The 27,153-nt window shown below is 40.3% G+C and overlaps 1 protein-coding gene across 2 annotated transcripts in view; it reads right to left on the bottom strand.

Moving 5' to 3' along the window:
• Window positions 1-835: 835 nt before the first annotated feature.
• The window catches only part of MSANTD1 (Myb/SANT DNA binding domain containing 1), a 42,766-nt gene continuing 16,448 nt past the window's right edge, over window positions 836-27,153 (bottom strand). The window contains exons 1-3 of one of the 2 annotated variants that reach the window (XM_041458464.1): window positions 20,691-21,097; window positions 10,528-10,812; window positions 836-1,880 (exon numbers count right to left, since the gene is read on the bottom strand). In XM_041458464.1, coding sequence (XP_041314398.1) covers window positions 1,640-1,880; window positions 10,528-10,812; window positions 20,691-20,944 — 780 coding nt within the window. In that variant the 5' untranslated portion in view covers window positions 20,945-21,097 and the 3' untranslated portion in view covers window positions 836-1,639. Of the gene's footprint in view, window positions 1,881-10,527; window positions 10,813-20,690; window positions 21,098-27,153 lie in introns of those variants that run through there. The other variant, XM_041458456.1, reaches the window with a different exon arrangement.

The following is a 27,153-nucleotide window of genomic DNA, read 5'->3' as shown; positions in this document are numbered from 1 at the left end:
CAGAATCAGAAAAGAAACTTGGCATTTTTCCAATCATGCAATCACTGTAGTAAAGGTGGGGTGAGGGACAGTTACTTTGTTTATATTTCAGCAGCTACCATTTTCTCCAAGTTCAGCCTTCTACTACATTTGCTTTATCCTGTTATCATTAATTAAAATCAGTAGGAATGGGCCACATTTAGATATTTAATAACTTTTAATCTTCATACCTGGAGGACCTTCTGAGAATATTTCCACATATTATTAATTTGCTTGGTGAGTATAACCTTCATCCTGTTCAGCAAGCATAATTAGAGATTAATTTGTTGTGTCAGGGATTTAAAATATTTTAGCTCACCTTTAGGCAACAACATATTAAATTATATAGGAGAATGCAAATACCTTCAAAGACAAAGTTTTAAGAGGGGACATTATTCAACAGTGAGAACGGAAAATGGCCTGAGTTCCTTGTACTAATTCTTCAGTTTCTGTATTGGAATCCAACCTTTGCTCTTGCCTGTACAGTAAAACAGGCAGAAATATGGGGGTTTTTTAAGGAGAACACAAAAGAAAAAGGCATATAGGAAATTCTGGCGGCCAATTTTCGAATTTAAGTGAAAGATTATTTAAATGGTTCATGGAGGAGCCATCTCGAGCTGGTGCTGTATCTCAGCTCCCTGGGTCCAATCCTCCGTGCCTGCGGCTCCCTCGTGTGGAGCATCCCTGTCCGTCTGGGCATCAGCACCGCGGATCCTCACCCTGCCACCGGTGACTGTGAACCTCTCACTGTGCTTATCATTCCCAGTACTCCTTGCTGTCCCAAAGCATACTATCTGCCCAGCAGTAAGCAGTAAGTTTCTTCTTTTTCTTTATTTCATTTGATAGACATTATATATATGTATATACACACAGTACAATACTTTTCTTTTGTGATAGAGAATAAGTGAAAGTTTTCATTGCTGGTTGTTTGTTAAGTCAACAGATTCCAGTTAATAATGAAAAAAATTTAAACGTTTAATATCAAAAGCAACTTCAAGTATCTTCTATACATTTTAGTATTCAGTATATAGGAAGGTGGTTTGGGGCTTTTGTTTTTATATCAAAAAATGTATTTGAATAGACTATTTTTACCCTCATACTTTAAAGTACTATTCATATCAGGCATAGAGTTTAAAATTATGTAACTCATGGTCCCAACTAGCTCTTCACAAGAACCATAGGTCACTTATACAATCAGGCATATGTTTCAAAACAGGGTTTAATCATCAGCAAAGTCAAGGTGCAATAACCATGTTTAGAAATGCACTATTTCATTCTCCTAAAACAGATTAAGCTGCAGTCCTTGATGTGAAGCAATATACAGCACCACTGCTTGCAAAACAATACCTGACTTAGGCATAAATAGTACTTCAGTTCCCCGAGCTATTTATCCCTTAACCTTTCTGTATAAAAATAATTCAATTTAGGCATATATTGCACTAATTTTATCATACTGGATAGTTCTCCACCCTGCATTATGTTTTCTTTGCTGAACTAGGATTACACTAGGGTTATAATTTCCATGGAAAACCTGGGAATAGGGCAACAGACACACATATGGTGTGTAATAAATGGTTATCTATAATAGCAATAGTAATCTCAGAGGCATTCACAAAGGAAACTACACATTAGACTTGGAGATCATTTTCTCCAGTAGATTCATCATTCTCTCCTGTAACTGTAAGCTTTGAACTTGAATGATGTTCTGCTGATCCAGGATCCTGCGCACTTCTCTACAGGTTTCTTCCATAGCTCTACTCAACTTCTTTTGTTCTTCCAACATCGCTTCCATTAATTTTAGCTTCTTCTTTTGGAAACTGCAGTTTTGCATTTTTCTTTTCTTAACTGGTCTTTCTTCAGCTCTGAAATGTGAATATTTGTTAGAAATTAGAGTTATATTTATAAAAAGAAAGAACCCAAAATTCGATAGCATATTCTTGGCCAAGCTACAACCTAATCATATTTTTAAACCCCTGTGTTCTCCAATAAATTCCCTCTCAAGTTTGTGCCAAAACATAAGTATTTAATGTATTATTGCATAGTGTTACAGATTGTAAAAAAAAAAAAAAAAAAAAAAAAAAAAAAAAAGAGAAAAGAGAGAGAGATTTTACTTCTCATTGTTCTTAACAAGAATTTTCCATGCAGAATAGCAGACTTTTATTTTTTTTTAATCTTGACATGTCTTACACATTGAATTTATACACTGTACTGGGAGAGACATTTGGCTTATGTGGCCCATTGAAAATCCAATTTTAAAGCTGCAATAACCATCCCAATCCAGAGAAAGTGCTGCATGGCTACATGTGGTGGTATCTTACAGCTTGTTTTTTACAGCATTGCACCAGTAAGGCTGGTCCCACTCCAGAATATGAGTCTCAGAATTTGCCCTTGTGCCAAGACACAGCAGTAGCACTGACCACTCTTTTTTTTATATTCCACCACAAAACATTGTAAACAACATAAAAGCCTGAAAAGACAGAAAAATACCTGGGGGTTCTGGTTGACAGTGGCTGACCATGAGCCAGGTGTGCCCAGGTGGCCAAGAAAGCCAAAGGCACCTGGCCTGGATCAGCGATACGCGGCCAGCAGGACCAGGGCAGTGACTGTCACCCTGTAGTCAGCACTGGTGTGGCCACACCTCCAGTCCTGTGTCCATTTTTTGGTCCCTCACGACAAGTAAAACATTGAAGGGCTGGAGCATGTCCAGAGAAGGGCAATGGACATCCTCATCTGAAATATGCAGAGCTGCCATGTGGAATTTGGGGAACATTTTAAGAATTTCCTCTATGCTTCATCATGCTGGGTTTCTGATTTGGAAGAGAGATTAACATGGCAATAAAGACAGTGCTCTCAAGGTGTAAAGGTTAAATGGCTGTTCTAACTTGGGGTGACAAACCACACAGTCAAAACCAGCCCATGTGGCATGCAAGTGAGAACACACACACAGACCTGTGTTTCTTAACCTGCAGCCTAAGAAGAAATCATGCTAAACTGTGAAAGAGGAAGAAAGGCAAGTAGAAAGCACATGTGTAAGTGTACTACACATCTGAGAAACCTCCAGTTAGAGCTGGATAACTCCTTTCCTAACTTTAAGTGAGAGACCATGTCTTCATTTACACTTTTTGTAACTCCAGACTGGAGTCCCCAACATCAAAGATATCTGATGATGTGCCTTGAAGTCCCTTGACACAAACAGCAATCTCAGTCTTGTTCTGCCAAATGCAGTATCCTTTCTAGGTGAAATGCAATGATGTGATAGTACAGTTGGGACTAGAATGCCATGTCAACATGCTGCAGATTTTAAGGCATCCTCGAATAAAGATACTTTGAACTCTTGAAGAATGTGTTTTTATTAATGTGAAGAAGGGTAGTGGGGGTGAGGTCACTCAGCTGTGGCAGATTTGTAACATAATTTGATTCATGTTCTTATCCTACTTGACAGGCTTTGTGCAGCAGCGACTGTGACATTCAGATCTGTCAGCAGGAGAGATAAACAATCCTTAGCACATGAAAGGCTTAATGCAAATATAAGAAAAAGACACAAGCCCCTTGACATTTAAGAGTGCAGTGACCCTAAAAGGGTGAGATACTACCTACTTTGGAAGGTATACAATAAACTAAGATTTGCAGGTTCTATATAGCATATTTGATTTGAGGCATCAAATAAACATGAATAAAATAAATACACGCTGCTCTGCTCAAACTGTGGGCCTGCTCAAACTGTGGGTCAAACTTGCTGCTGATCACTGAAATTATCAGTTTTACAATCCTGTGAGAATGGGTCTTGGCTAACACTAAATTCTGTTTGTCTCCCTTAACTCTAAGGGTCAGAATTACTTTAATGTGGTTCTCCAAGAGGTCAAGCAAGTGGGAAAGATCTACAGCAGTCTAAGGACAGCACTGAATCTGTTATTCCAAGGTTCCCATCACTGTAGTCACATTCACAAAGAATGCATGGTTTCTGGTAGGCAGAGCAAGAAACTTTCTGAAATGGTGATATTATTTTAGCCAAAGTCACCTTTTGAATTTAAACTTGTCTTGACAGAGGATTTAAATGCTGGAAACTTGATGAATCTGTATTATCTTCACCATACAGTGTTAGAAAGTAGCTGTGGTAAGACCTCCTGTCTTGAAGCCAGTACAAACTCACTCCACAAGAGGGCTTGTGTGTTGTCAACATAAACACTGGTGAGAATGGTCCTTAACAAGGAATGAGAGAGAAAATCTGAGGCTTGTCAATGGTACTGAGATGCACTGAGCATTGTGTGTATTTCTTGGTAACCACCATTTGGATTTCAATTTCAACTGAGACAACAACAACAACAAGAAAAACATAAAAAACTAAGGTGGAGTGATTTAGATTGAAAGATCTAAAATAAGCCTTATTTTTAAGAGAAAAGAATCTTTGAAGTGTCTTCCTAGAGTCTGTAAAGGATTTTACCTGTTTTTCAGTTAAATCCATCAAAGAACTGTAAGACATGAAACCATACATCCAAGACAGTGTCTTGCACAGCTCCAGAGAGAAAGGAGCAGCAAATTTTTACTGTGTCAGCAGGATCTGCAGTCTGCTAATAACTAAAAAAGTACTCACTGAAGAATACTATTCAGAACTGTGTTTTAGCACAGAGAAGTTCCTCCAAAAGCAATGATCCAAGGATTTTTCAAGGTCTCCCAAGTACTCCCTACATTTGTTTACAGTAACAAACACAACTTGGTAATTGGACCTTCATTAAAAAGAAATACTTATTTCAGAAATTTTCAGAAAGCCCTAGCTTTGGTGATGGTCCCAATCTCCTTTTCTCTCCACTGACTGATACTGAAAGGGTTCTATGGTCACTCACAAGTTCACAGTAAGGAACTGGCACTTACAATCCTTTCCTCTTGCAGAATTGCTGCTGAAAGGGAGCTCTTGAGAAGGGCCCTACAAAAGAAGGCTCTAAAGAATCTAATTTACAAGCAAAGAGCACTTGCAACATGAAACAATGTAAAATGTCCAGTGATGCCCATGCAGTGATGAGTTATTTGAATACTGAAGTGTTTCCTCAGATTCTGAGCCATCTTTCTTGAGAAGTTCTAGGTGTCCTGGGCAGCATGTCAGAGACCCCTCTCTGTCAGTAATTTTTTATAACAAATTCAAGAGAGAAGCAGGAATATGGGTTCAGCACCAAGTAACCCAAGCAGCACCAGTATCCTCAAACAGTTCTAGCTAGGAGCATCTCTCCTTTGCCATTGTATGGGCACAAGAATAAGCAACTACTGATGATGGCTGTAGCATCAATCAGCTCCTGATGCCCGTTCTCCATGTGCAGCCAACACCTCTGTGACAACAGGGGTGCAGCAGATCCTGGCAGCGTCCACAAGCTGCTGAAGGAGCACCTCCCTCTCTGCCAAGCCCAGTCTCTGAAGGTAGATTTTGAGGGAAATCTCAGCAAAGAAGGGCCTGGGGAAGTAAGGACCTCAAATACAATCTGCTGGTACTCTTCTGCTGGGCTTCCAGTGCCTATGGCAGAGTATACAAGAGATTGGCATTGGTATTCCTCTGACAACATGGACCAAGCGTGGAAGGGCTCTGGCACTGGGACCATATTCCAAACAGAACCTCACAAAGCTATTTCCCTGCTATGCTTTAAAACAGACAGGGAGGGTTCCAAGGAAGCAAACCAAGGGAAAGAAATTGTTCCCTCTCACCTAGGAGACTGAGCAGAAATGACTGTGTGCAATGGACATGAGAGGGAACAATGCAAAACCTCCAGATACAATCAGGCAACGTATTAGGCAAGTCTCAAATGTATTTGCTGTCTGCCTATCTAATACCAATTTAATTCATTGTTCAATTAAAATTTCCTTGACTGATTGCTTACACTTATCCAATACAGCTTGTTTCAGGGACATGTGTGAATAATTAATGAAGCAGGAGTTGAATACAAAGATGTATTATTGTCATAAAACCCTAACAACAATTCCTCATTTCTGACTACTTCATGGCAAACAGGTCTCCAGTACCATCAGTTCTTGGAATTTATGGTTTTTAACACCTAAAACCTGTTTCTCACTGGTTTGGGTTTTTTTAGCTCCATACAAATCCGAGCAGACCTCCATAATCTATGTCCATATTTAAAAAATTAACAATGGTCTGGATATAATCAATATTAATATTAAGAGATGATATAAAGATTTCAGAGCATAAGGACTGAGGATGAGGCAACCTGGATCTTCTGGTAAACTAAGCTCATTCAGTCATTCAAATGCATTCAGGAATTAATGAGACTCATCCTTGAAGTAAAGCACAGAAAAGAACCACAAATGGCTTGGAGCCTGGGCAAAGCACCTTGCTAGGATAACAAGTCTGCATAATGAGTTAAGATGCACTACATAATGCACATAGCCTAAAGCTCAAAGTTCTTTGTAGATTATGCCTATTCAGATTTAAAAAGCCATAGCATAATTTTAGAAATAGTAAAGTCTTTGCCAAAGATGCTGTTTCCCAAATTAGCATCATCACCAAGTTTTAATGCACTTCTTTTAATCCATATCTTGGCTAGTTAATGTTACCAGTTCTTACTTTTTCTTCCTGTGTAAACATTCTGTAGCAAATTAATTCATCTACATTTAAAAATTTTTAAAAAACCAAACAGTATAATCATGGCACACAACCACCTTGCCAGAAAGCAAAAAATACTGAAAGGTTCTCCAATATACTTAAAAGAAAGGTAAGCAGAAGTAACATCTGAAAGTTTCATTCACTAAATTCACATTAGACACAAGGGACTGGTTTAAACGAGGATTTGCTAATCACTAGAAAGAAGGGAAGAGTGAATCCTCCATCTTCTGTATTTATCAGGTCTAGACCAGACATTCAGTATTTCCCAGAGTGAAACAAATGATAGAAACAACGAAGTAGAGGACAGCAGAGACAGGGGGCTCCTGGGTGCAGGAGTGCCCTGCTGCGGGAAGGGTGTCACAGAATCCTCCCAATAACATTTCTGGACTCCAGATCAGAATGACCAGATTCAAATGCTATCTAACAAGAAGTCAGACTAGACAACACAGTGGTTTTATTAAGGTCTTTTAACCTATGAAAGTAACTCTTTCACCCCCATTTTCTGTACAGTAGAAATGGCAGAACACATGAATCTGAACTACATTCACAGCCTGTATAAATATGTTCTGTCATTATTTTACTAAGAAAACAAAGACCATAAATTAATCCACAGAGTGAAAAAACACTGTTTTCAATTAGATAAAAAGTCATTTATAGTGGTGTCAGGAATTTGGATTTTAAAAGTTTAAGCTGCAGTACAAGACTCCACAACATTGCATTATATTTTATGACCATAATAGAATAATTCTATTATTGTCAGATGTTTTGTACTGTAGAACAGTGTCAGAGCAGTGTTAGAACAATACCAAACAATTACAGGCACCCCTTTAAAAGGGATTCCAAATGTTTTCCTCATCTACACAATTGAAACAAAAATTCAAGTTAATTTTATCTCACATTAATTGTGTTATCACTAACCAGCAAAATTTGGCTTTTGTAAGAAGGTCCTGAACTCAAAGTTTTTCAAACAGAATGCAAAGAAAACCAGTTTTAACTATTTTTAAATTGACAATATGTATGTACTGATTGAAGTATAAAACTTGACATTTTTTGCTATCATGAAAGCTAAACATTCAATCGATTTTTTTAAGCTATAATTTATATAGCCAAGTAGACTCCTGCTATGTTCAAAGATACTGTGAAAAACACAAAGCTGACACTCCAAAGCTGTGTTGGCGAGTTTAAAGGAATAACAGAAAAGTTTTCAGAAGTTTAAAAGTTATTTAGAAAGAACTACTGTTTAAAAGTTTTCTTCTCTATCAAATGTTGCCATAACATTAGGATTTTATTACTGAATAAAAAATCCCGTAATGTAAGTTATAAAATATACAGCTGCAAAACACATCTGTATTTTCATATAGACATGAGTGTGTGTTTTTCAAAATAAGAAAACTGAGGACCTAAAACATTCTTTTGATTTTAATTCCCAGAATTGTCTTTTATTCTTTTTTTAAATCTGTTGGATAAATTGTCTACTGTTCAGAGACAAGGGCATTGATAAAATAGCCAAGATAGACCCAAATTTTTTATGCTAATTCTTTCCTCTCTTGTTGGCTATTTCAAAGTGTTTTTCAAATACAGGATGAGACACTAATTGCTTAAGCTATAAATTGCTTCCTCAGGTCATATTTTTCCATTAGTAACTCTAAAGTAATTAACTTCCTTGTCTAACCATGGCAGATCTAAGTGATTTTAACCCATGTGGTGTCACAAGCAAGCAAGGCATTTTCTTCTGGCCAAGAAAGGGTTCCCTACTCTGCTCTCAGTCATCAGCCTAAATTAAAGAGGTCAAAGCTGGACAAGCTTTTCAAACCCCCTAGGACTATTGGAATACCTTTTTTCTCCTTCTAGACACATTAATACAAGTGGTTTCTAAATTTTAATCCAATCACGATGTTCACCTATAATATTACACTGATCTCTCATGTGGTATCTACTGCTCAACTTCTTTTCTTTTAAAACAGGGGAACTGTATTTCAACTTGTGACTGCGTAACCATCTTGCTGCTAAATGACATGGACAATATTCCATTGCACAAAATTCTCTCATCGTGGAGACTGCAGGAGCATGGCTGAATTCCTAAGTTATGGAGGCCCTGCCATCCTGAGAGCTCCCTGCCCTCCCCTGCAGCTCCCAGACCCTCCTGAGCCAGCCAGTGCAGCCACTCCTGGCAGGCAAGAGCAGCGTTGCAAGGGCTGAGTGGCATTACCTGCCCCAGACTCGCAGCCAGCTGAAAGCCAGCCTGTGCCACCAGGACCTGCATGTAAATGAGATGCAGTTTCTAAATTTAGCCAAATAATGTTAAAATACTTTTTACTATAACAGGTTAGGGTATTTCCTTGGATAAAATTATAAATAAATAAACAAACCAGTGAACCTGAAGCTGGCTAAAATGCATCATAGCTTAAATTTTCCAGAGCTTATAATTTAGTGACTGATTTAAGTCCATTTTAGCTCTAAATGAAAGCACCTACATGAGAGTGAGAGTCCACCTGCAAACTGTGGGCACAACAGATGTGGGTTTGGGGTTGATTAACTTGATCTCTGTGAGGAATGTCTATGTTCTGTAGTAAAGCCTGGTGTGGCAACCTCTGTCCTCTTATGGTACAAAATCTGTGCTGCCCTGGAGTCGCCCCTAAGCTGAAAAAACTTAACATCCAATATTTTTAAAAAACCTGATGTTATGAAGTAGTCAAGTGAATAAACTCCACAATGTTTGTGGAAATGTGACCTTCTAATTAAATATTAAATAATGTTATTGTAAATCCAATTGGGAATAAAGTTATTGCATCTGAAATGTGACTGTGGAGTTTGCAAATCCTAAAGTCAAGCGAGTTTGTGTATCAGGAATATCAACTACTTACAATGGACTAGGATGAAAAAAAATTGTTGCTTGTGAACAAAAAGGTTGCTATAGTTCAAGAGTTATGCACCCTAGTAAATATTCGTTGCCAAAAAAAATAAAAAGTTTTAAGAAATAATCAGTTATTCAAAGACTATCTGCTTGAATGATTTAATGAATTTAACTTAGTTTTATTCATCCAAGAGTGGGTCTGGAAACAATAATTCGAACTTGCTCAGTTGGTTCTTTTTCCATCTCAACATCTTTACAGTTGCAGGACTGACAGGTAATTTTACTGTTACAGTTAAAGCCTCACACACTCACGATAAGGATCTCTAGGATCAACTTTTTTCCTGCCAGAAAACTGTAATCAGCTCTTATTTCACACCACTCTGGATGAAAAATGAGACCAGTAAAGTCTGAAATTTGTAACAAGAGTACAACCCTGCCTTTTGTTAAAATGCTGCCTTCCAGGGAACTCCAATCATATCAAAAAAAAAAGGAATCACACGTTTGCATCTCAAACTAGCATTTACTTTGAAAAAAATTACATTCTCAAATGTATTTAAAATAATGCAATGTACTTTCAAACTGTATGAGCAGCTTTTCAGCGTCCAAAGAAATATTTATTTTGCATCTTTTCACCATTTTAATAATAACTGAAGCCAGAGAAATTTCATACTCATATCAAAAGCAGAACTAGAGCAAGCCAAAAATCATCTAAGCAGTATGTTATATCTCTGATTGCACCACAGGACTCTCTTGAACATGCCTGTACTCCTTTTATGAACACTCTCCCTGATGTGAGCTGTGACATGCATGCTGAGTTTTGGCAATAATATACAACTTTTTGCCCAGTTCTCCTACTCCCTTCCAGTCTTTCATAAAGGAATAAAGAAAATGCCCTAATTCAGCAAAGTGATTGAGATTGGGGAACAGATCTCATTTGTGATTTACAGAAAAAAATACAAGAGCTGCTAGAGAAAAATGCGTGAGGCTGTTCCCTTTACACAGCAAATTCGGTTCATTCTGCAAAATACTAAAAAGAGGGGAAAATAGATGCTACCTCAGCTTGTAAGAAAGCAAGCTTGATGAGCTCTCTGAATGTTCATCTTCAAAGCATTCTTCCCTTCCTTCATATGTGAACTGGTTATATGGCAAATACAGAGGGGTGGACTTGGCTGATGGAGATTGCGAGGCCTCTGTCTGTGATGTAGAAGGACCTGGCTGCTGATTTTCATGCATTTTCACATCGCTGTGGTCTGTCACTTTGGATAAGATCCTATCAATGGTTTTGTAGTAAGGCCAGTCAGGTGCCACAGTTTCACTGTCAGTCATGCATTTTAATTTCCTGTAAGAAAAGGCACAGAACATTAAAGCTTGTTTTGCTACAAAAAGTACTTTTCATACAGATCTATCTCAAAGCATTTGTTCTGGTCACATTTAGGAGTCAAACTGAATGCCTTTAAAGAGAATAAAATTAGACACTTTTCTTCTTTAACTTCCAGTGAAGCCTTTCAGGTTCTTTTCCTAGGTTTGACCTGTTATAAAAAGTTGCATGTAAACCCCAGATGAAATTCAATACAGATAAAGAACATTACAACTTCTAATGGAAACAGGACTGTGTTGGTGGCTGAATAATTTTCTTCCCCTTAAAGAATGCCCAACTAACCAATCTGACAGCAGTCCCTGACAACTGGGCTAAGCAACACGCCACAGCCTTTACTGAACTGAGGGCAGCCCTGCGCTTTCATGCTTTGAAGAATGAATATTTATTTTCTATAATGAATACAAGTGGCTATAAATACAATGCATATCCTTTTCCTAATATGGCTTAAAAGCCCTGAAATGCCTTGGTAAATATCCTTGTAACAACCATGAGATACAGACAACTGTTCATTTGTTACAGATGAATGCAGGGAAAAGATGAACTAGGGAAAAGTAGAGAGTTTCATTAATATACCAAAAAAAAAATTCAAAGCAAAACCAATCAAAAACCCCTAAAACAGTTAATAATGCATTTAGAAACAGCATGCACAAAAACATTACATCACAGTGGACTATCAACCATGACTCTGTCCTTCATGTGTACCTTATGAGATTTATTTTTCAGTCCTCAGACAAGTTCACTGCTATCCCAGTGGTTACCCAGTGTTATTTTATTTTCTTTTATTGAGAAATATAAAACCGAGGTATATAGATGTAATATACATCTCAAAGAAATTCCACTGCCCAACTAGAGTCCCAAACTTTCTTTTCATTTGCCTCTGTCAGTTCAGATCTTGTTACTCTGAATCAAAATGCAGGAAGGGAGCACAACAGGAAAGGCAAGACCAATGACAAATGCCCCATTTTCATAAACCAGATTTCATTCAAATTAACAAAAAGCTGAACCAAATTTGATTCTCACAGCTAGAGGTTTGCATTTGCAGGTAAAAAAAACCAACCAAACAAAGAAAAAACCAAAAAAACACTATTCCTGGACACCTGGCCCACCCTTCTTTTCTTGAAGCCTTTCAGGTTTTCTCTTCTCAGAATCATTCCTGCCCACACCAGTCTTGCAAGGGGTAGAATTAAATAACATGTAAACATGAAAACAATGATGCCAAACTTAAAAGTGAGAACTTGAAGTTCTTCCTTTTAAAATGCTGTCAGCCTAGAATAAGGGGAAATCCACTAGTGGGAAAAGAAGGCAGTAAGATTTGCTTAGATTTTAAAGCCCTTTAAGGATTCTTTTCTCCTTGTCCTTGCAAGGTCTGATGAGCTTTTCCAGCTATTTAGAAATGCACATCATAGTCCTGCAAAGCAGAGCCTCACAGCCATCCATACTTTTATGCCCTCTATGCATTCAAAATTTTAATTTCATACATATTTCACAACCTACTGCTGCAATTTCATAGTCAGAGAATATTGAGCACAGCCTACCCATCCAGCACAGACAGAAAATAGCTAAACACAGGCCTGACAACAACCATCAATTAATATTGATTATTTTTAGTTCAATTGTTGGGGTTATTTGCATGAAAAACAGATCAATTATGCCACTATAAGCTAGTAGCCAAGCCTCCATGCCATATTTGTTTGCCTGTGTTGAAATTCTCAATGTGTTCAAGCTATGAGGTTTAGAACTGAGCTGCAATTATGCAGTGCATTCACCGTGGTCAGGCATCCCCAGGGGTGAGGTGGCAAAGGCCAGGGGTGACCACATCTCAGCTGGGCCACTGCCAAGTCCAGCAGCTGCACTGAGACTTCATGGGACATGGTCTGAGCCCTTAGGACTGCAAAGCATTGTGTCAAAAAGGGCAGGACAGGCTTAGAGCTGATACTCTGCTGCTGCTCTGGGAACAGACTTGTACTGAGCCCAGTGTCAGCCAGGAGCCCCAGGTCCCCACCAGCAGTTGCTGTCCTGCCAGGCCGTCCCCTCCTGCTCCAGCATTTGGCCATCCCAGGAGGAGGACTTTGCATTTGTCCTTGTTGAATTTGATGGGGCCCTGTCAGCCCATTCCTCAACCTGTCCAGGTCCCCGAGTGCCAGTCCTGCCCTGCAGGGACTGCTGCAGACTGCAGCCCCAGTTTGGCACCATCTGCAAACCAGTGAGCATGCACTCCACCTTTGCCTTTGGATGGTTGATTTTAAACAGGGCATGTCCCAGTGCAAAACACCTGCAGTCCTCCACTGGGAATGAGCCTCTAGGCAGAATACAAACCATTAACAACCACTCTGTGCCCAGAGATCCAGAGAGTTTTCAGCCAGCTTGTAGTCAGTCCTTCCACCTGCAATGTAACATCCCAGCTTGGATAGAAGGATGTTCTTGGAGACCGAGTCAAAAGGGTTTGTACTGTCAAGCTAGACAATACTTTGCCCTACCCTCACCCACAGATCTAGTCTTCTAAAAAAGAAAGCAAGCAGGTCGGTCAGAAGTGATTCAGTGCTGGTAAATCTGTTCTGGCTATTCCCAGTCATCACTTTCTCCTTTCCGTGACTGGAAATTGCTTCCAAAACTTCTTGCTCAGTGATCTTCTAAGGAGTTGAAGGGAAGAACTCTTCATTCCTGTTCCTGCCTTTCTGAAGATTCAACAGCCTTTTTCTGGTCCCTAGAGACCTCCCTCAATCTTCACAAAGTTTCAGAGATGGTTCCTGACTCAGTCCTTTCCTGCTGCTGGTATTTCTGATAACTCTGCTGCAGGCACACCCGCCTGGGCAGCGAAGGCTGAAATACAGACACCAACTACCCTCAGCCTCATTACTTGCATCTGCTTCCATTAAATCACCCTGTGGTGATTCTGGGGCAACCCAGGTACAACTACACTCTGGGGGATGAAGAGATTGAGGGCAGTCCTACAGGGAAGGAGCTGGGGGTGCAGGTCAGTGAGAGGCTGGACATGAGCTGGCAATGTGCTTGTAGCCCACAAAGCCAAACCATTATCCTGGGCTGCAGCAAAAGCAGCATGGCCAGCAGGTTGAGGGAGGGGATTCTGCCCCTCTGCTCTCCTGAGACCCCACCTGGAGGGCTACAAAAACACTCAGAGCAGCTCTGCCACAGAGACAGGCTGAGAGAGACAGGATTGCTCAGCCTGGGGAAGAGAAGGCTCTGGGAAGACCTTATTGTAGATTCACACTAGATATAAGGAAGAAATGTTAACCAGAGTGGTGAGCCACTGAAACAGGTTGCCCTGGGAAGCTGTGGATGCTGCATCCTGGCAGTGTTCAAGGCCAGTTTGGATGGGGCTTTGAGCAATCTGGTTTAGTGAAGATGTCCCTGCCCATGGGAGGGGTTGGAAAGAGATGGTCTTTAAAGGTCCCTTCCAACCTGAACCATCCTATGATTCAACGGAAAGTTTCCAGGAGTAAATATTTTGCCCGATAGGTTGGTACCTTTTTGTAGCTGTTTGAGCTCAGCTGTGTACCCAGACTCCCTTTTCTTACAGAACTGTGATAATTTCGAAGGAAGAACTGTTGTTTATTGTCTGCTCACAGAGCTGTAGAGTTGCATTTATATAAATGCAGGTATTTCTCTGGCTCTCAATGCACTGAATGGATACTAATTCTACTTCTGACTGCTTACCATAGCTCTGAGCTAAATAAAAGGGATCACTACCAGGAGGTAGACAAGAGAACTGTGTGAGCTTAAAAGCAGCACCAGCAGCAATCATCTACCTGTATGGAGTCTGGCTCAAACAGAAAAAAAAGGATGAAACAGGGAAAGAGATGAGAAGATAAGGGGAAAGGGAGTGTCAGTCCTTTGGAAGAGGAGGAGAAATGCTGCAGGTGGAGGTAAATAGGGAGAACATTCACTGCAATAGTGTTGATAGTTTAGTTTTCTGGTAAAAACAAATCAAATAGCTACCTTTGTAATACTAATATCGAGTTCCAGGATTTACTGACTTTTAAATATTTTTTCTACAACTGCCAGAAGTCCAGGAAACCTAGTTGGACAGCTGAGAGCTTTTGCCTGCATTGAGGTAAATGTAAGCCTGGAAAAACTGGAGTCTAAAGCAGAGATTACTTTACTGCCCTCAGTCATTAGCATAACTCATCACAGCAACCTTAGCTGCTTCCAAGAGATAGAATTGGAGTTTTGTTTGTTTTAATGAAACATGAGGATGTTAAAAGAAACAGGACAATAGGAAGGCTGGAATGCAATAGTCCAGAAATGAGAGAGCAAGACGAGCCAAATATTAACACTTTGCAATTGGGCACATCACTGCCTGAGGGAGCAAGCCATGCAGGAAAAATGAGCTAAGAAACAGAGGTAAGTGAGAAAGTCAGCAGAGCTTGCAAAACAAATTCACACTGAGTTTATCTGGAGCTGTTGCTGTTTCATGAGGCTCTATTAAAATCCAGCTGAGAGCAGAGGAAACTGAGAACTCTCTCCAAAAACTCAGGGATCAAAGACAGATTTCCAGTGGACAAATACCCAAAGCATGCCAACTGAGTTAATTTGAAAGGTGATTGCTTGTCTTATTCCAGAGAAGTGAATAAATTAATGGACTTTGAGATCCCACTGCCAAAATGCTGCACTGAATAGACTGAGACAACTGTAGAGTCATTTGTGTTGCCATTGACCTTTTTTCAGATTTTATTCTCTGTGCCTATTAATCCACGTTCTTAAAAAAAACTATCACAATATTATGTTCTAAAGATGTTTTGGTTTTTTTGAAAATCATCATTATTTAGCCAGCAAAAAAGCAAGCAATCTATAATTTCCTTCCTTTTTTAGACTTTGCTCAAAGCAGGATTGCTTTTTTATTATTATTGCAGCATTTGATATTACGACTTGCCTTAAGGAATGGATACAAGATCCATCTCCTGGGGTTTCTAGGAAAAGCTTTCAAAATAAATAATAAATAATAACTGTTTGTGAACCAATCAATGGTGAGGAAAAGAAGGATGATGAAAGTACAATACTAAGTTGTGCATCTGCCCTAAATTATTGAAATTAAAGACAAAGATAGTAAAGTATTCAACTTTTTACAGCAATTTGGCTGCACTCATATTTTATCATTTGCTGTAACAGAGGTCAAATTTTCCAGTTGCATAATGTCATGGAGTATAGCAACGGATTACACAAGCAAAAATGTTTAATTGCTATCATGTACACATGAAAATAAAAAATTACACTACTCTTTCATTCAAATCATGAGACTGATTCAAATTTACCAATCATTAGCATTAATTGACTGCAATTCAAATCAAAGAGCAACAGCTGCATCCTGTTTTCTAGGCTTTGGGGAGGGTGATGTTTTTGAAAATAATAAATTTGCATTCACACAGTTCTTATTTTTAAACATCAGAAGGAATCAGTCAAAACTGTGGACCACTGTGCAAGCTGCGCATACCCTGCTTCCTTTTTTTAATAAGTATTGTGGCAGTGGCAATGTTATAAGAGCAGTCACAGAGCAGTGTGGCACAGCGAGATCAGCACATTAGCAGTGACAGGACAGGGCTTCCTTTCAGAAGGAATAATTACAGGTTCACATGAGCTGATAGCCCCAAGTAGGCTGCACAACACAAAGAACTGGGCACAGACTCTAAGGGATGCTAAACCCCAAGAGCTGGCACGCTAATCTCAGGAAAACTTTTGATGAGCAGCACATGTGAAAGCTTAACTTTGAATTCCAGGAAGCTTGACTCAGCCCTTCCTTCTTCCAGGATGGATAAATGGGGAGGTTCATGCAGCTCACCACACAGGTATCTTTGAAGCAGAACATTAAAAACCTGGTGGCTGATCTACCCACAGCAGATATTTCAGATTTTACAGCAATCCCTAAAAGCAGAACTTTACTCAAATATACCTGCAGAAAGAATTTTCCTTCCACCTATGTTGTTGTGCAGAATTTTTCACCCAGTCCATTTCCACGGTGGATGAAATGGTCCCTTAATATACCGAGACTCCAGTAAGAATTACTTCAGGTCACGGTATATTTTTCCCTGATTGGTTTCCTCCAAATGCACTTGGACTACAGTAATGCAGAGGAATACAGGAATCACTGCCAGCTCAGTCCATTGTCTCACTCTCTTCTGACAAAGGTCAGCGCTGAATACTTCAAGAATGATTTTGACAGACAGCTTTTGAGGGCACATTCACCCATAAAAACACATGATTATCTTTCCATCAACAGCCAGTAACATCCTGAAACCCACTGTCTTTCATAACTCTACCTAATTGGAAGACAAACAACATCTGGTTTTTTTTTATTTAATAAATCTAATCTTTATTAAAAATAATAATAATACAAAAACAACCTGCTGCTCTCTTGGTGTCAATGATTTTCAGCGGCAATTAGTTCCACATGCTAATTATGCAGTGCAATATAAGTTTATATGACTTTAACTAGTTTTGCATTTCTTGTCTTGCAATTCTTATAAATAACTTCTTGTATTATAGCAAAAAAAATCTGCTTTACAGTCTTAAAAATAGTGCATATTTGTATGCACCTCTGAAACTCCTTTAGCATTCACAAACTTTTTTTTTTTTACACTTCTCTTAATAAAGAAAGCTTTCCACATCTCAGCCTAACTGTTCTCTAAAATCTTCTCATTCTCTTATCACCTTGCTGAAATATAGGGCAGACAGAAATAAACACAAGAATTCAAGGAGGAAATAATGAGATACAATAGATTTCTGTTTGGTATTTTAACACCTGAATAATGTTTTCACCTCAGGTGTGGAGGAATGGGATATAAACACCCTAAAATTGCTTATGTGAGTGATGCTCATGCACACTGAGTTACACCTGAGGTAACTTTTACCTGGCAGCACAAGATCCCACAGGGGATCCAAATACTAATATTCACCCAGAGCCAGGGTGAATACCTGAGGTGGGAGCCCCTTCTGAGCCCCCTGCCACTGTACACACCCATGCAGGCTGCACTTGCTGCAGAAACTGCAATAATTATTGGCCAAGAAACACTCCTTCCCTACTTATGCATGTGTTTGCCTGACTTGGACACCTTCTACTCATAATGAATGGCTTGCACTAAGCAGAATAAAGAAAACTGTTTACTGAACTGACTCTTAGAATGCCATGGGATCCTCCAACTGGAGAGCACCATTATGAACATGTTCACTGCTTTCTGTTTCAGAACGCTGTATGATTCAGATCATCAATATCTATTTTTTTTCAACAGATGTCCCAGGATAAGACACACCAGTGACAGCACTTTTAAAACTGAACTTGGTTAAAGAGACTAGTAGAAATATTCAAGTACTGCTTTTTTATCTTTTATGGAAAAAATACACATATATGTATTCATCCATATATGTATGTGTAGTAATTTGTAGGACAGGGTTTTATGTTCCTTTATGAAATTTTGACACTTAGGTAAATAACATGATCTCATTAAATAATTTAATGCAGTTTATTTCTGATAAAGGAAGAGTAGAGTCCACTCCACCCCTGCAGCACTGTTCAAAGTTGCTTAAAGAAGTACAGGATCCTGAAGTGGGTGCAGAAATAAGCTCCTAGGTGCAGAACACCCCTCCTCACTCCTGCTACTGGTGCTACGTTCTCCCATGCCACACTCGCTAACCCAATGTAATCTTTACAAAGCATTATCTCAAAACAGAGCACTTTCCCCCTCTCAGGATCTTCTTTTCCAGTTTGTGCCACAGGGCAGCAATGATGCTCAGAAATGCAGTGATGTAAAGCATCTTCCTCAAGGGTCCTGCAGGCACCCAAACATAAATTAGAACTCAGCTGCCTCACAGCAAAGCCAGCAGTCGGTGGCCGCTCACATCATTTACAGTTTCACCACAACCTTCCCCATCCTCACACACCACCAAAAAGTACCCAGAAAACTAGAAATGGTGAGTAACAGCTTCTGCTTGCCCCTGTTCTCCATACCACCTCACCTTGACAGCAAAGCACACAGGCATGTGAGCAAACAACAAGAAGATGCATTTTATATTCCAGAGCACAAAATGAAACAGCTCTGTGACAGCACAAGGCAGTTTTTAACTCTCCTAAATTAGCATCTCAATCAATAAGCAGGGAGCTGCCATGCACTGCAAAATAGAAAAGCAGATTGACAACATGCAACAGAAGCAATCTTAGAAGTTCACAGAAATAGAAGGATATTTCTTAAAAGTGTGGTTTCTCTCACACACCCAGTGCATGCATGCGAGTGATTTTATTTCTTCCCTTCCCCCAGTGCAACTTTAAAGTAAAAACATTAATTAGGGGAAAAAATGAGACTCTCTGATGGATGACAACACTGTAAATTTAGAACAAAGGCTGACAGAAATAACCTATTCCACTTGGCAATTACAGCACTTAACTATGGTGCAGTGTTGCTGCTACAGACACCTGTGAAATCTCAGCGCCGCGAGATGCAATTCCCAGCAGGGAGGACTGCAGATTTAGCAGACTAAGCAAAAGCCTGGTAGCCTGCAACTCCTAAATCTGCATCTGAGTGGGAATTGCTGGGTGGTGCTGGACAAAAATTTACCTTACTTCCAGCTTTCTCATCTACAATCAGTGTGAAGGAAACTGGGGATTACAGCAGGGTTGGTGAAACATTTTGGAGACGTCAGGATTTGCCACAAAACATCAGGTTTGATATTATGGCAAATGATGTTAAACATTATGCTTGTGGATCATAGAAATGTAGAAGGACATTCAAAGTTAAGGGGTTTACAGGATTTTCCCTAGTTTTCTATTTGATGAGCAGTCTCTCTCTGCATTAAATACAGTAAGGGTGCCTTACAGAAAAACGAGCAGTTTTAACATGGTTGCCTGCTGTAATAACCTTTTTTATTATTAATATGAGCTTTGAGGAGAGATTAAATAAAAGAGTCACATATTTGATTTTCTTGCATTACAAGCACCTAGCTCAAATCACCACTCAGGATTTCCAGTATGAGGCAGTTTGTGCTTTGCAGAGATAAGAATTAAAAAAAAAAAAAAAAAAAAAAGAAAAAAAGAAGAGAAAAAAAAAAGGAAACATTTCTGTTAAGTTCTAATTATTTGTCTCCCTGCAAACAACAAATCCACAAATGCCTCTCATTTTCTGAAGCCAACTTCTCCTCCTGACTGCTTGCCTGTTCTTTATCATCCCCTCCTAGACACCTCCGCCCTCCCCCCGACTCCTCTGGAGCAGTATTGACGGTGCACATTGATTCTCTCTGCAGATATAATAGTTCTTTCACTGCTGCTGCTTATAATTATAGCAATGTGTGTCACTCAGTAATAAGACATTCAATTATTCTTGGCCCCGTGAAGTGTAACCCTTCAACTCACGAGACCAAAATTGAGGAGCATCAGCCCCCCCCCCCCCCCCCAAAATTATTTTTTTTTTGTTTTTTTCCTTTTTTTTTTTTTTTTTAACTTTGCCTTGCAATTCCGATCCTCAGTGGCCACTTGAAACTGCAGGAGTTTCACTGCAAGGAACTGGCTGCCAAGCTAACACAATCAGTCCCCTCAGCAAAGAGAAGGAAAAAAAAAAAAAATCTCTTTTCCCCATCAAATACATTTCCATCCCTCTGCATCATAACAGTGCCAGCTAATTTTAAAGAAACAAAGTTGTCCCAGAGTTTGACACGAAATGGGGGGGACAAATTAACAATGACGTAACAGCATTGGCAAGAGAGAATTTTAAAAGCGATATGAACAATCTTTAATCTTTTATCGACAGATTTCCTCTAGGAGACTTCTTTCTGAAAGGCAAAAATCACTGCGCCGTCCCTGCTAAAATCTCTTAAAATAAAAAGAATTAACTGAAGCTTACCTGTACTGGAATGTCATATTTGTAATTTTTATCTTTATTTCCTCTCCGTGGCGAATTTCTCCAGTCATTTCAAAGAGTTTGTTAGCCATTTTCTCATAAACTTTGGCATTCCTTTTAGTTTGTTTCAGCTCATCAAAAAATTCTTCCCAAACCAGCATTAAACCTCTCATTTCTGCATCAGTCCAGTTTCTGGCCCTCCTGTGTTTCTCAGTCTGAGAAGAGACAATGTAACTGGGAATTTCTGCTGCAGCCATTGCTGACTGACCTAAAAGGGTTTTAAAAGAGGACACTTAATATAGATTGAGTTTTTAGTTTAGGTTTTTTGTAGTGCAAGACATGCATATGTGGATAAAGAATTTGAATGACAACAGAACATATGAAACCTTTTTGCAACAGCTTGAAGCTTGAGTGCACAAAATGGGGCCTACATCTGACAGGCAGGAATTTAGTTAAAAGCTTTTAAACAGAGAAACGTCATTTTGATGTCACGTTTCCATAGCAACAGAGCAACTGCATAAGCTACAACAACAAAAACCTTTTAACTGAAAGCCAAAGAATCAGGACAAAGTTGACAGGCCATCAATATTAAAGCTTTTAAACACTTTAGGTTTAACAAAAAAAAAAGATCTATGCAGCCTTTGAGAAGCTACTTTTAAGTTTCTACTTCTTTTTTAGCTTTCCCTTACCTTTTAGGCAGACAATCTGCTAGCAGGGGGTCATGGTCGCCTGAACGAGCTTTTAAGTTGTGCCTTGACAGACTCTCTAGGAGGTTGCAAGGACTGAGGCCATGTACACAAAAAAAAAAAAAAAAAAAAAAAAAAAAAAAACAAAAAAAAAAAGCTTTTTTTTGCAAAGATATTCTGCAAAAAGAATCAGCCAGCTTTATGAAAACTATACATCTCTAAGCTAATAAATGTTTAAGCAGGCAGGCTCATTAAAAAGGAGCCTGCATCTGGGCTTTAGAACATGCAAAAAATAGTATTTAAGTGTTTATATAGAGAGAAATATGTACAAAATTTCAATATAAAGCCACTTTTTTTTTTTTTTTCCCTGAGATGTTTTGCTGCTGATAAGCACACACTGCAGTCCTGTCAGTATGAATTTGCCTTTGTAGGTATGTATTACTGTATGTGTATTTTGTATTCCTAGTAATTTAGATGCTATTTATGCAGCCTGTGTTCTGCCTTAGGACTGCAGCAGAAGCATTTCACCTGCTTTATGGGCAACCTAAAAGGATTATTCAACGAGTTAAAAAAAGGCTGTGAGATGCTTAGAACTGTGAATAAATTGCTTTGCTGTAAAACAAGCATTTTGAGCTGGTTTTTATATAGGGCTAAATTGTGCCAGCAGTTATATCAGAGAAGCAGGGCATATTCATTGTATTAAACACTGCAATGCAAGCAGTGGGCCAAATCCTGCCCCACTTGCACTCCTGCAGTCTGACAATAATCTTCCACAAAAGACTGAGATGCAGGAACTGCATTAATTCCAGCTTACGACCAGCTAAATAGAGAGATGTTCATTTCCTACAGTCCCAATAGAATTGCGTTATGTAAAATACAAATAAATAATCCACGGACCTTTCTTATTATTATTTTTGTGTTTCAGCATGGAACAGCAGTAACGACCTGACTGCAGGGCATTTCCTGAAGATTAATGGCAGGCAGGGGTTAATGGCCTGAGGCTCACCCAGTCAGTCGTTAATCCCCAGGAAATGTTCCCTGCCTCAATCCTTAATGCTTAAGTATCCTATAAATTGTAAGTCTTCTCATAACCACATCCTTGATCTTAACAATAGTTAAAAAATGCAGAGCTTGGTTTGCATCCTGGAGATGGCAAAGAGAGCACATAATGTTCCTGAAAGGTACACCAGTGACATTTGTGGGACCACTGCCTTCTTTCTATTTTATTTATTCTACTGCATATTACAAAAGGCACAACAGCATACCACAGAACAAGGTGGGGGTATGAGGGGGTAGAATTACATGTACTTTACATAGGAACTTCCACTGATCCAACCCTGAACATGTCTCTGTCAGAAATATACCTGCTGAGTCACTGCCTCCCTAAGGGAAAAAATAAAAAGGAGAGAAATAAAGAAAAAATCCCCTAGCTTCCAAATAACTGCTTTTAACTACTAATATGACAGCCTAGCAACTATTACCTTTAAAAATGTGTAAATAGCAGCATATGTTGTGATGATGATCTTGCATGGTTTGTCTCTTGGGTGGCCAGCTGGGAGACGTCACATGATCAGGGGACAGATGGTGGTCAGAAGAGGATCAGCTGATGACACATTCATTTTATTAATTTATTGTTTTGTTTTGAAATTCCCGTCACTTAACCTTGGGCTTCAGGCAGCTCTTTCCATAAAACCGTACCAGCCTCGGCTGCCTGTGGTCACAGCCACTGCCTGGGCATCACCAGGACAAGTTTAAGGAAGGAGCGCAGAGTCCAGAAGGAAAAACCATGGCTCTGGGTCTGACTTGGAGCTAACACACACTGCTGTAAAGCCAGGCTTGCTTTTCAACCTTTAATCATCCATTAGAGGTTTGTTTTTCTCCCTCAGACTTTAAACCACCTCTGTTGTGAAAATGCCGATTAACACCGCTGAAACCCATAGCATGATACACACAACTTGTCAAACCCAAAAGATATGTGTGGTCTCTGCTTTAAGGATATTTTTAATCCAGTTTCAAGTACAACAACGCGGACAGGGTGGGTGAAAACCTTTCCAGATGCACCAAGTTTTTTCTGTCTTAGTCCACAGTTTTCCTTCCCCGCTCCATCCACATGTGCCTGGCATATGTGCAGCTGCTCCTTGGGCTCCGTGCTGGCCCCCAGACCCCAGGATCCTGCAGAAGGGGGGCGATTGCTTCCCTGTGAAATTCACATCTCAACTTTTCTATATGCTGTTTTCTATTAGTGTACTTGACAGACTGATATAGCGGTATAGTGCTATTGAACATCTGTTAAATAAAAGAAATGCTTTCTAATAATACCTCCCTTATTCCCCTCTTCTCAGCACCTGAAGGGGATCTGAGTTTCAAGGACTCAGGTTTTACCCTCTCCTCTGAAAAAGTCGTTGATAATAATTATGGAGACTCCACATTGCCTCCTCTGCCTCGCCAAAGCCCATGTGCCAAGTGGTTGACAAAGTGACTGTTTTCCTACATGGGTCTGAAAGCGAGAGAAGTTTTTTTATCCCCAAATAATTCCTGCAGTCTTCGCCAGAGACAGGGGAGGGAAAATACACCTCTCCAGGCTGACTCTGCTGGTGTTCTGCAGATATGTGCAGTCCCAATGCATCACTAAGCCTTTGTCCTGGTCCCTGAGTTGGGACAAACAGCTAAGACAGGAGCAGCAAATCTTTTAGGGGAAGAGCAGCTCTGTGTCAGCAAGAGCAGTCCCTGTCCATGATGAGGGCACTGGGAGGAGAAGCTCTATTAGAATTCGGCTGCTTCTTGCCCCTCTCCAGTTAGAGGCCAGTCGAGATTTGTCATCTACCTCAAAGACTGGCTGGTCACGAACCCAGAATAACTGCTGACATGGCAAGCTGCAGCTCTGCCAGGCTGAAGGCACTGACATCCCTCCTGCTCTCCCCTCTAACACCTGATGGCAGAGTCCCCCAGCACCAGCTTCCTCCACATCGAGGACCAGCCTGGCACCAAGCACCACGCAAGCAACTGCAGCTGCAACTGTTCTCATCAATTAAATAAGGATATTAAAGTCTTGGAAACCACTGACATACAAAACTGAGCTATTGAGTACACCTTTGTACATTATTTCCCTCTGTAGGGGAAAGCTCTTCTCCTTCACTCTCCTGCTCACCCAGGTCCCTCCTCTGATGGGCAGTGACAAGTTCATAAGATATTCTTGTGAACACCTCACTGTGCTGGAGTATCTCACTTGTGCCTTTCCTTTCAATGCACACCAGCTCAGAGGAACATGAATTTAATGATCCTCTTGCAAATCTGTTCTTCATATCATCTGCCTAAACACCCTACCTTTTTTGCAATCATTATATATATCAGCTTGAATAATAGCTCTCACAGCTGTTCCACCTTTCATGGTGATCTCTAAAGATAACAAACCTCAAACAGGGTAGAAGGGTTTATAATTTGCAGCTGTGGATCTAATGAAGTTCCCCTATAAATGCTGCTCTCACAGAGTTTAGACAACTCCATTAATCCTTACATATCTGTTGACTAAACCTCAGGTGATCTGTGCTAACTGACTCTGTATACAGCCTTCAGCTTTGCAAGGGTGGGCTAATGCATGCCAAATAAAACTTCCTTCAGCCAAGTTTTAGGGAATGGTGTTTTCCCCTGTGCCTGCAGGGCAATAACGGCTCCAGTCACTCAAACACCAGAGCCCAGCCCACAAACTGAGCCATTACACCGGGATTACAGCAGAGCATGTCCAGTCCTGCTCATGGGGACTGTGGTAGAAATCAGGCAGAAACCTCTGTGCAAATCAGAATTTATTTATTTATTTATTTATAAAACACAAGAGATTTCTCCAACTTCTCCTAAATGTACTTCTGTGTCTGAAATCCCCATGGGAGCTGTCTACAGGGATGCTGACACACAGGTCACTGCCTATAGGGATTTTTAGAAATGGAAGAACACTAGCTTTGGTTCAGGAGACTCTTGATGCCAATTGGCAGCAAACACCAGTGACACCAGGAGGAGGAGTTTCCTGCTGAAGGAGCGTCACCCCTCAAAGACACAGATCCAACTCTACAACACATGGGTACCTCAGTAGACTATTTATAATGTCTTAATTACATAAAAATACTGAAAAACAAATAAAACCCACCAATCATCCAAAGCTGCTTTCACACTTTGTGTTTGGGGCAAGCTGTTAAAAGCAAGGTTGTCCAAAGCACAGGCTGGTCACTGCTCTTTGCAATCCTCTGGTCTGGCCCACCAGGAGCTTAACACTTGTGGGTAATAACAAATCTTGGAACTGGATAGTGACTGCAGAGCACGTGTTCAGTCTCTGGGAATTTCAGTGTAGACACACCTTCATAATTCTGCTTAAAAGGGTGCAGGACTGTGTACATATTTGACTAAAAGCATTTGGAGTTTGCATTGCAGAGGGATACTATTTGTAAGCTCAAAAAGGCTGCATGTGTTGGGAGGCTGCCTCCTGCCCCACATTTTGCTATCCACTGGGCTAGAAGGCCCACTTTCTAAAGTCTTATAAAGAATTATGGGGTTTGCATCTCTGACTGCTGCCTACTGCAATTTGCAAAGATGATTAAATGCAATGCCAGTACAGACAGGCTGGGGAATGAGACAGTGGAGAGCAGCAACTGTGAAAAAGGATCTGGGAGTCCTGGTCAATGACAAAAGCTGAATGTGAGTCAGCAGTGCCCTGGCAGACAGGAGGGACATCCCTGTCCTGGGGTGCATCCTTGTGGATCCCTTCCAACTCAGGATCCTCAGTGATATTGTGATCCTCTGTGAGAAAAGAAATACTCTGTGGGAGAGAAAATATTCTTCCAATACTTCTGAAAATCTTGGCCAGAGAAGATAGGCTGGGACAGATGATCAGGAGGAGAAGCTGCCTTTTTTTCTCCTCCATGAAATCAAGAATGAAGCTGCTGTGCTCAGGAGGAGCTGGGAACGAGGAGCCCACCCAGAGGTAGGGAAGCACCCTGCAGGCAGTGGTGCCTGGCTTAGGAACTCCAGCCAGGTCCCTGCACTCTGCCAGTCTCCTTGGGTGATGGGGTCATGGGGCTTTGTAAAGGCTCAGAAGTGACAGAAAACCACAGGGCTGTGAACACAGAGCCAGCAGGTCAGTGTCGTGGAGCTGCACACAGACACAGCTCGGGCATCCTACTGCCTCTGAGGGAATTTTAGCAATACAGCAGCTTTTGCAAAGGAAGCCCAGAGATATCCAAACTGCAGGAGGGTCTATTATTACAAATACAGAAAAAAAAAAAATTATTCAGGCTGAGGACCGACAGTAGCTGTCTTGAGATACATTAAAAAGGGCAGTCCCTTTCCTCAGAGGGCCTGAAACTTAATTGGGACATGCCACAAGGGAAACAAACAGGAGACACCAGAAGGGACAAGTGACAGCAACACATCACTGAGCAAAAGCATGGTTGGATAGCTTTTATGTACATCTAAAATAAATAACACCTGCACAGAATTCTGACAACAGAAATGGGTGCTGTGGAGGAGGCTGGCTGAAGGGAAGGCTGACGTGGCTGACATGGGGCAGAGAAGATTTTGAAAACACTTAGAACAAAACCAAGAAAAATAAAGATTTCCACACAAAAGCCCTGCCACAGGGCTGTCCGAGTGACAGGTCTCCCTGCTGGTGGAGCAGGGCACTGGGCACCCAGGAGGATTGTATTCTGGGAAGGTGCAGGTGAGCTGCAGGAAGCTGGAGAGGTTTTTTTATTTCATTTTGCAAGAAACGTCCTGCTTAAATTTCACTGTATTCA

This window comes from Pyrgilauda ruficollis, unplaced genomic scaffold (genome assembly GCF_017590135.1).
Source record: "Pyrgilauda ruficollis isolate IOZ18807 unplaced genomic scaffold, ASM1759013v1 scaffold1, whole genome shotgun sequence".
Taxonomy (NCBI): Eukaryota; Metazoa; Chordata; class Aves; order Passeriformes; family Passeridae; genus Pyrgilauda; species Pyrgilauda ruficollis.
Note: the sequence above shows the minus strand (reverse complement) of the source record. Positions and strands in the feature narration are given on the sequence as shown.